This window comes from Phoenix dactylifera, chromosome 5, assembly GCF_051530095.1.
Source record: "Phoenix dactylifera cultivar Ajwa chromosome 5, Ajwa_hap1_PhDact_Kaust_v1.1, whole genome shotgun sequence".
NCBI lineage: Eukaryota > Viridiplantae > Streptophyta > Magnoliopsida > Arecales > Arecaceae > Phoenix > Phoenix dactylifera.
The window spans coordinates 36,824,573-36,835,526 of NC_143194.1; the positions used below are offsets into that span (position 1 = coordinate 36,824,573).

Sequence of the window (10,954 nt, forward strand, 5' to 3'; positions counted from 1 at the left end):
GCATGGATGCCTAAGGTGTGCACAAATGGCATAATGAGCATTATGGTATGTCATTATAATGGAATAAACAAATGGGCCAGGGAGTTTTTTGTTTTTTTTTCTTTTTTTGGGTGTGTGGCTAAAATTGAACTTGAGATGTTTCCTGGATGGTAATTATTTCAATTTTCAAAAGAATCTACCCCCTTTCTTTCTTTCTGGCTACAACACAGCCGTGTAAAATTCAGAAACCATCGTGTAATTTACAGCCATTTATTTTATTTTATTTTATTTTTTTTGGTACATCGACTGCTCATACTAATCTCGAATCACTAAAAAATAGACTGCACAGTAGCAGAAAAACAAAAGCATGTTCAGTCCAGAAGAACTCCCCTTGATGGTGGGCAGCACCTCTTATTTGAGGCTGCTCCCCAGCCACATCGACCCTTAATTCAGATTACCTAGCAGATCGAGCCTCACACCTCGAAGGATCTACCATCTGTACTAAGGTTGGAGTTACAGCTACTTGATATCTATGAACAAAGCAATAATGGCACGATCTTCACTGTATCCAGCTTGCATTGAATATATACTTGTAAAGAAATGAACCCATCGGTACCAACTTGCACTCATCAACAAGTAACATAGATGATAGCTCGCGCACAGCTGGAATTGTCCTTTTGGATGTGAATAAAACCAACAACATTGATGTCAAGCAGGATTGCTAGGCTTCATCTCTCAATTGTCCGGCAGTGGGAAATCCATTTCTACTAGTTTGCTGAAGTACTCCTGGCAAATTACTTATACCTCCGTAGGAACTATGGATCCAAGATGCTCGCAAATCTGATTCTATATAACCTAAAAAAAGTTGCATGGTATTAGCAAATTTGCTACCATAACAGCGGCCATTATCGCCAGCTTTGAAGCTTAAAACTCATCCATGACAATCGTCAACTAAAATATTCCTCTGCTACTCAATATCAGCAAAAGGAGACAGAACCAATGCTATAAGAGGGGCTAATGTTTTTTCCTTCCCCCGCCCCTCTCACTACAGTATATATAACATTTGATCGAGGCCAGGAGAATGATATCATATCCTCTAACCTTGTTCGCACCCAGATGTTCTTCCACCAGTAAACCAGTATTCAGGAAAATAAGTTTTAACACAAAATTAAACATGCACAGACACAACCCAAAAAAACAAAAAGGGAAAAGAAAACACTTGCAATTGTACAAACTCTTTGAGCTGCAGATGTGCATGTCAGAAATGATCTCAGCTTGCAAATGATCTCAGCTTCCCATTTTTTTGCCTGCAAGGAGATGGGATATCACGCAACGAATGGAATATCGCATGAGTGCAGCTAGCTAATAAAGATCGATAACCTACCAAAACAAGTCCTTCTTTTCCTGTGCTAGTAATTCCTCAAATGAGATATCAGGAAGTTCTGTTGCCTGTGTTTCCTGGTCTGAAGTAGCTTTCAACTCCATGTTCGAACTAATCTCAAGCATCTGACATGAGGAGATTAGCAAAAGTACATCAGAAATGTATCAAGGCAACATAAAATTATATTACCTGAATTGTAACTCAGCTGTAGTAATACCTCGTTATATGCAGGTGAGAGCTTAAGCTGCTCTTGCAGTAGATTATAAACGGCTGCATCCGCCTCTAATCTTTTATGTTCTGCCTCTAACTTGTATATCTGCAGATATAAACACAGATCTGAGGTGATATACACTAGAACATGCAATATGGAAAACAATAGCTGCCCAAAACAAGCAATTCATGCAAGCGGGAGTCCAGCAAACCTGTTGCGCAAGACGATCAAATGAAGACCTGTCAGCCTTCACGAGTAATGCCTTCTTTATTTTAAAACTACGTTGGATGATATCAGACCTGACAAAATGGAAATGTATAAATAACTATAACACTCATTACATGATATCACAAATAAGGACAGCATTGCAAGCTAGCTCTCTGAAAAAAATTACATACTTGTGCTGCAATTCATTTCTTGCCTCAACTAGGCAGTTGATAAATTGTCCAACCTGCACACAGTCGGTAGCAAAAACCATTTATGCCTTTGCATGTTTAACACTATAAATGACATAGATACAGGTTGATGGTATTCCCATGAGGTCGTGGAGCTCATAAGTTGCAGAATGTTTGCATGAACAAGATCCACATGTGAGGGCTGGTTGTCCTACAGAATAAGCAGATACAGAAATAGTGGGGGATGGGGGGGGAGGGATACTAACATAGAGCAAGTTCAGCTAGAAATTTTTATATGCCAAGAACTGAAAACCATGACAGGTCATTAAATCAACTGTAGTTGCCATGAGAAAATGCAATTATAGCATCTACAATAATAACTGCAGCTGCTGAACAACAATGAAGAACAAAAGGTGAATATGGTGAAGAAAGAGGGATTTATGCAAAAGCCTACGTTGCTGATGCATATGGTGCAAACAATTTGGGATTCATCATATTCCATATGAAAGTGTGGAGTTTTTTAACCATTTCAGGAGGCAAAAACCATGAACATTTTACAATTGCAACTGACATACTAGTATGCCTCAAAAGAACGACTCTCAAAATGTAAACAACATATATCCTGCTGCCCATAACCATGAAACTAAAACACATTGGTCAACTATGAATCATCCATATTTGCATCTTGATTTCTTTGTTATCTCACACATTTCATTGTAGCAACTGATGCGCTTGAATTCTTCCCTGCCCCCTGATTGATTTCTTTGGTTGTAAATATTGCAAGCTCAACACAGCTTTCCAAATAAATTCATGATTCCTGTGTTCCTCTGTAATGGGATCAAGCAACAAGGCTCTAAATATGGTCATAAATGCATAGGATTTTTAAACTAATTGTTTCCTTGTTTCAACTCATGTTCTCTTATAATCTAATCTTCTGCCGAGTTACTTTCCTTAGGACCTGAGTATTTCAATTTTTGATGGAGATTTATTCAGAAAAAAAAATTCTGTAATAAACTTTGAAAACTGGCAACAAAGTACCACTAGAGTCAGTTAAAGATGTCTTTTCTTAGAACTAGGTAAAAATATTCAGTCAGTCATCATAATGGTGGTCAGGATAATGCTTTTCTCTGACTCAAGGTTTAAAGAATACAATAGCATAACACTATTGCACTTTCGGAACCATCAGGCATGTGCTCTACATGGAAAATTGTGCATGCAAATTAAAAAATGGAATATTCAAGGCCTATTAAAAATGCATTAATGGAATGTTTAGGAGACCTATCATTTTGGTTACAATTTTTTTATCGCTAAACAGTAAACAACCCACACTTTTCAAAAATGTAAAACCACATTTGTCACTGACAAAGTAAATCTTACATCCTCGGTCATCTAGAGCATGCATTTTGATGCATTATGCCAAAATGAAACAAAATTCACAAAAAAATTCAGTTGGAAATCATGTATCTGTTACAACATTGTTCCACAAACATACTGTATTTTGAAAGAAATATAGTGGTGTTCTCGCATCAAAGGATCAAGACTCATGAACAGGACCCATTAAAACCCGGACGGGTTGACCCACCCTACCAGTGACTCATAAGCCTACAAGGATTGGGTCAACCTGAGACCCAGATTTCCTAAAACCCGAGCGACTTGCTGACCCGTTATTCACCACCCATTTCAACCCACTATTGGCCTGCCCAAACATCTGATGTCAGGAAGCTCAAATAGCTATAAGAAATAAACATTTATTAGCCGATTTGAACTTTGAACTATTGTTGTATGGAGTTTTACCAATCACATCTACTACAAAATTACACTATGGTATTCCCCCGTATCTATTCATGGTTTATCGATATGTGCCGATATAGCACATTGTACGTGTTGATATGGCACACAATACAGGGTGGTACATACCATGGTATGGGGCAATACATACTCCGAAGTTTTCCCTTCTTTACCAGTACAACAACCATATATATGGACCAAGATTGAAGTTTTCGCTGAAACCAATGTGTTTCGGCTGAAATAGATTGATTTCAGCCTGAAACACTTTAAAACTGATCAAAGTTTATTTGTTTTAGTCAGTTTCACCAATTTAGCAGGTTTGACTGAACTAAGTGAAATGGTCAAAATTATCTCAAAATTGGATTCCATTGTTATTTAGGAAGTGAAGTGATTTTTTCTTGTTCCATACATTTTCAAGAGAAGAAGAGAGAGACTATTAATGTCACCTTATTTCCCCCACTTGCTTCCTTTTGAAAGTTAAATAGTAGGAGATGGAACAGACATTGTTCATCCCTCTCCACAATGAGCGCAGGTTGCTCAATACCCTTTCCTTGCAATTCCTCTCCTCATTGGTGATCCAAAAGGAGTAATTGGCCGAAACTCGACGGAATTGATAATAATGATGATGATGATTTCTTTTTAAAAAAAAAAAGACGATGACCATCATTATTTATGTGACCCACCTCCAAAAGTAATGTGGTATTGAATAGGAATGTTTAGCTAATTTATACTCTTCCATGCTTGTCTTGCTATTTTATGCTTAATTAAGTGATATTTGGTGCTGATCCTCTATAATTGATACATCCGCACAATATATTTAACGTATTTGGCTTCAATAATCAATAAAATTTACCTTCAAACTAAAACTACCCAACTACACATTCAAGATACATGAAAATGATGTGAAGTGCTTGCCTTGATTTCTTTAATCATATATGGATTAAATTAAGTTTTGATAACCTTATTTGATCGAAGTCAAATTCTATTTCTAAGATCCAATTTCTGGTCAGAGGAACTTGGATGCAGCTAGTTCAAATCCCAAAACCCGATAACCCGAATATATATATACACAAACTATATATATGTAGCATATACAAATATAGGAATATAAAGAGAATTAGCTACATGCATGAATTCATTCTCTATGTTTGTATTTGTGCCTTTTTCTCACATATGCTCTCCTAATATCTCGCCCATTGCTATTTTAGTTCCACAATCTCATCCCCACTTAGATTTTGATTATTGTTTCAATCAACTAAAAATAAATAGATATTTAAATCTAATTCAAATGGGATCGGATTTTTCTGAAACCAATCATTCACTTCCTATATAGTGCTCCTTTTCCATTGAAATATGCCACTAATTCAGTACATATGAAGGACCATTACGATCAGAGTTCTTTCAATTTTGAAAATTGTTAACCTTGTCTAGTTGGGCCCCTAAAATCATGTGCTAAATCGAATCTCAAAAACTCAAAACCGATTATTTTAAATGAGTTTGAATGCGAGTTCAAAGCTTACTAAATTAATGGATCTGGTCTCGATATTTTTCTCGAGTTCGGATGCACATATAGCACAGATCTGACTCGAGTCTGACCGATTTGTAGCCCCAAGTGACACCAATAAATAGCCTCGCATGTTCCCGACCCCATAGACCATTTCAATCTGATAATGGAGACAGCTTCATGTGGTTTGACTTCCTGTGATTCTGGGCTTAACAATAATGGGCAAGAATTTTCTTTTATCTCATAATAAATAAGTACAATCCATATCCCTTTAGTTAAAGAATGGGAATCCATGCATAAAAATTAACACCATTCATACTTCGGTGTACTCTTTATTCATAATATATTTGTCATCTCTCATGAATCATCAATTTAATTCCTAGCTCCCTAACTGGTCTTTTTCTTTGGCATAAGTACCTTTTTGAAAGATAAAAGAAGCAAAAGCAAAGGACTTGACTTAAAAAATTGGGACTTGGAACCCGAATTCCAATTGGCAACTGTCATGCTACAAAATTATGTAATTTGAGCCATAATGCATTAACACGCTGTTTGGTTTGAGATAACTAGAAAGAAGAGAAAAAAATCCACTGTTTTGTTCAGACAAAGAAAAGAGGAATCCATTTTCTCTTGTTTGGTTAGAAATTGAAGGAAAAAAGAGAGGAGAAACCTAAAATCCCTCATTTGGAAAGTCAGGAGAGAAGAGACAAGAATCAAAAAGAAGTGATTCTCTCCAAATGCTTTGATAATCTCTCTAAAAGAGGAGAGATTTTGGAGAGGAAAGAAAATGTCCTCTTCTTTTCTCCTCCATCTAAAATTTTTTATTCTCCTTTTCTTTTCTTTTTCTCTTGGGTTCAAGATTCTCTTCTCCTCTCATGTCGCCTTCTTTTCTTTTCTCTCCCCTATGTATCCAAACAGGACGTAAGGGCTTGTTGCAGGGTCGGCGGAGCTGTCCCGAATGGCCCAGTTCGGGGCATCCCGAACTATACTAGTGGCGGACCAAGACAGTTCCGGCAATGAACCGAGACATCATCGTCAGACGGGGAGAAGGAAAAGGAGAGAAAAGAAAAGTGAGAGCGAGCGCGGGGGGGGGGGGGGGGGGTGCGGAGGCTGGCGCTTGGGCAGGATACAGAGGCCGCGGCCGGATCTCCTGTTTCGCTCGAAACAGTGGTCCGGCTGCTAAAAAGGTTTGCGATTTTTAAATGAAGTCGGCAAACGATTTGCCACCCTCCGCTAGCCTCCTTCTCTCTCTCCCCCTTCTCTCTCTCTATCCTCTCTCCCACGGTCTGTGTTCGCCATCTCCTGTGTCGGGCCCGACCCGGCATGGCATGAGTCCGTACCGACTCGTGCCGCCGGACAACCGGTACGGTGCCCAGTACTAGCACAGTAGATCGTGGCTTGTTGGATGTTAAAAGATCTTATTAGCGGATAAGATCTTCTAGATAAGATTTCTATTTTATAGACACGTCAAACGGCACGTGCTCCAAAGAGATTAGGCAGCACAACTCTAGCTAATTCCTGATTTCCAAGAATAGGGCAAATACCTTGAGAGGAAGGGTTTGATTATCCCTGAAAATTGGGTTAGATGAGGACAAACTAGTCAACCGATGCTCTTTAACTCCTCTTCACCTCTTTGAATGCAACTCTCGGTCATCAACCCTAATTTTCAAATAGTAGTTTTCAGCATCCAGACAGACCATAACTATTCTTTTCTATATATAGTATCCCTTTTGATAACTGAAAGGCAAGGGACATGCCTAGCACGTTTGGGTCCTGAGACCCATTTCTAAATTTTGCCTTTTTCATTCTTGAGTCCCCAGTATAAACGCTGCCTTGTTTTTTCTAACCCCCCACCTGCTGACTGGTCCTTTATCAGATACAATGTATTGCTCTGAAAGATAGATAAAAATGTAAGACTATCTCACATACAAGACACTGAATCCTCATTCTCTAATTAGTTTCCTCTTAGATGTTAGAGGCCTATTTATCAAATAAAAAGACAGGGAAATGACCTTCTTCACGCATATTTAAAATTCGAGACTTCGTTTGCATGTCGCCTTCTTGTCAAGGAATTACACTTACCATCCATCTCCCAAACAAAATAGATCCTCCATGTCCTTAAAGTGGACCCATCTATGTACCACCTTTATGGGTAAATCATGAGATTGGGGTACACTCTAGGTAAGTCATGCAAGTGAACAGGAATATTTGTAATAGAATATGTATGTTCCTTACTTGAACTTTAATTTCAATGTGCTTGTTTTAAGATTATTGAATCAAGGTACCTGACTAGCAGGGCAATTCTCGGTTGTGCCATAGTTAGTATGACATGGCACAATATGCTTACCTTGCCAACCCCTAATCAGCATGATGACAATACAAGATATTAACATAAAGAAAATAAAGTACTGGACCAAATGGATGATGTATCCTACAATATAAGAACAAGTTGTAATAACTTGGCAGGCCAAAGTAACAAGCATAAGAACAAGTGGTGATAACAGAATGAGAACCATGAGCATCGAGTTGCCATAGGCTATATCTGTTGAGAAGTAAACTGAGAATTATATTAAAGAGCGAGACTGTCAAACAAATATATAGCAAAAACAATGAACACCAGTTACATAGTGAAGGAAGACAATGGAAAGATGAGCTTTTGACTATCAGCCAGTTAAACCAAACAAAAGCATATAAATTGACAACCAAGAAAAAACCTCCTTTCTTCACTATGTTATTTTCCATTGAAGGATAAGGAAAGAGATGCATATAGTAGAATTACAATGTGGTGAATCAAAGAAGGTGCACAAATAATGTTTTGCATTTGCCTCGTGCTTCTGGGTTTTAAGGAAACATTATTTTTCATAAAAAGTGATAAAACCATGAAGGCAAGAATAAATGCAACTTTAAGCTTGTGGAATCCAACCCTTTCCCATAAAAAATTTGAGGTCATGTGCACAGATGAATAAGCAACCACTTATGAATAAAATTGTAATAGCTTAGATCAGAATTCTCAGTTGGATATGCTGCTTAAAACAAGAAAGTTGGGAAAGAACCAAATACATTGAAGCAAGCTAATACAAAAGGGCATGATGAAAAGTCCGATCAGAAGCAGAGAGTTGGATTAGTCAAAACTATAAAGTGTATAGTAATGGAAAGTTAACTGGATTGGTTTTTCGTAATAGATGGGGACTGCACCATCAAGGACAATCTTTCAGAAACTATTGAAGAGAAACGAGAAGCACAAAACAATAGACGCAGAAATTGGAGTTGTAAGAAACATCAACAAGGTGGAAGATGTCAACAGCTAAACGTTGTTTGCACTTGCTTTTATTCTGTGAAGTACTACTTGCGTATTCCTATGATTAGGGCATTGAACCTTTAACTTCAATTTAACTCCTAAAAAGGAGGGGTAATTTTTTTTTTTTTTAAAAAAAGAAGAAGGGCAAACAAACAAAGAATTCGACTTTTTAGTTCAGACTAAGACAGACAAGTACCCAATAAGAGACAACACATCACTCAAAGGAAAAACATATACATAAAGGTCCTAGACCATGATAAACTCCAAAACTATTACATTTGTGACTGGCTTCACACGCTAGAAAAAACGATTAGGATTAAAGCAAAGCTTCCTTTCAAAAAAAAAAAAAAAAAAGAATGTGAGCCTGACCTTTGGACGCCTACAAAATGTCCAATAAAGAAAAGGAAGGAAAGAACAAGAGTTCCCAGATGGCACTGAAACAACACAGTAAAATAAAATTCAAATCTTTTTCTAGAAGACAAGCCTCAAGCATTAATTTCCCATCTCAACCATTCCTTCCCCAAACGCAAATATCAGAATTTAGGATTCAGAGATTATTATATGAGTTGGGAAACACATCAAGAAATTATTATATGAAACTCGGCCATCAAGAAATTTCGAAACCCAATCATCTCTTTAGAAAAGAAAAGAAATGAGAAACATATCAAGAAGAGAGGGGGAAGAAAGCAAGACCACCTGCACCGCCGTCAAGGCGTTGGCCTGGTTGGATTCCACGAGCTGATCGTACTGCGCTTTGATCTTCCTCTGAGTTGCACTGGCAAACGAAGAGAACGGGTAGATAGAGCCCGCTTTCCCCTCTCCCGCCTTCCCCATCTCCTCCGCCCCCGCCCCAACCTTCGCTTCCTCTCCATCCTCCAATCCCCCACCGGACTCCTGCCTCTTCTTCTTCCCCCTCTTCTTCTTCCGCTTCTCCTCCCCCTTCTGCCGCTCCCCATCTCCACCGCCACCCGTCGTCGTCGTCGCCGCCGCCGCCGCCGCCGCCTTCCGGTCGCCGCCTGGGAGCGGCGGGAGGTCTTCTTCTTGGGCTCCGGATAGAGCGATGGCGCGGTGGGCGCGTTCGCGTTCTTGGGCTTGTTTCCGCGCGGCGCTCTTCTTCTTGACGAAGTAGAGGGAGGAGAGGATGAGGGCGAAGGACATGGAGATGACGAAGTAGTTGACGAAGGCTAGTAGCTGCTGGTGGGGCGCCATGGATGGAAGCCCGTCATGCCACGGAGAGAGTGCGTATGCGTGCGCGTGTTTGTTTCAGGGTTTTGGAGGATTTGAGAGGAGGCGAGAGGAGGCTGAGGCGGAGGTGGAGTCACAACAAGACTGAGGACGCCGATACGCGACTCGCTTTTCTTTCGTCAGGGCCACGAAAGAATACGTGTGAGGAAAGGGAGTGGGGGAGACCGAGATCAAACAAGTCGGCTGCATATGCGAGTCCAACGGACGCCAGAAGGATACCATCTCCTGTGGCTTGGTTTTCCTTCTCCGGTCTAAATTACGGACCTCAGGAAGACCTAGAATTCTTAAGCCTGCTCTTCTGAGTCAGCGGGATTGTTTTGGCACGTAATGGTATCCAAATAAACTCATCTGGGTAAAAGGGGGTTTTACTCCACCTCAATCCATCGAATACTAGAAAAAATAGCTATTTTGTTTTTACGACGAATGACAAGTTAAAGGTTGATATAGAGTAGTTTTTCCAAAGTAAAATTAGGTTCCAAGTAAATTGATCTATTTTCTTTGAGGAGCCTGCTTTACGAGAACAGCTATTTCGTAGGTTTTGTGATCTTCAAGTCTTTAATATTTATTGTTGTAACATGAGTCTCTCATGATGTTTATAGTTCTCTATACAATCTAATCCATATTGCATGTTAGTTTCACTACATAATGGATGATTTGGACGTAAAATATACTGTAAATTGGGATTCATATCATCATATGATGTGGAGGAACAACGCAAAGATGATAAAGGGGCCATTCTAGCATGGTATTTTAATGCATTTCAAAAGCATTTCTCTGAATGAGCTCTATTGTTCCATACAAGTTTTGTCATCCCTAGCATGCATATGATCTCCATGTTGAACGTTCTTTTTATCTCTGCCCGGAATTGGTGCTTCTGGATGTTTTTTTTTTTTTTTTGCAAGTCCACGGTCTAACCTTCTAAAGAAGAGGTAAAATCCGAAATGCATGCAAATCCCGGAACTTTTTGCATGTTCAACATTTTATAAACGTTTGTTAGAAGATCATTTATATTTTATTGAGGTTTGACAAGCATATCCATATTCAAAATGGGTCAAGCTCCAGATGATTTAACCCATGCTCAACTGACCCCAATGTCACCAATATGTAAAAGAGTTAAATAGAAGAGGAGAAGGAAGTCTCATTGTTTTATTCTTTC

At 39.1% G+C, this 10,954-nt stretch overlaps 1 protein-coding gene across 1 annotated transcript; it reads right to left on the reverse strand.

Annotated features, from left to right (window-relative positions):
- Nucleotides 1–869: 869 nt before the first annotated feature.
- LOC103718645 (uncharacterized) lies at nt 870–9,939 on the reverse strand. Its single transcript, XM_008807559.6, has 6 exons — nt 9,250–9,939; nt 1,970–2,022; nt 1,783–1,870; nt 1,578–1,676; nt 1,364–1,485; nt 870–1,286 (listed from the first exon to the last, which is right to left on the reverse strand). Exons 1-6 carry the CDS (start codon nt 9,760–9,762, stop codon nt 1,250–1,252), a joined length of 912 nt encoding a protein of 303 aa, XP_008805781.4. The 5' UTR covers nt 9,763–9,939; the 3' UTR covers nt 870–1,249.
- Between the last annotated feature and the right edge of the window lie 1,015 nt (nt 9,940–10,954).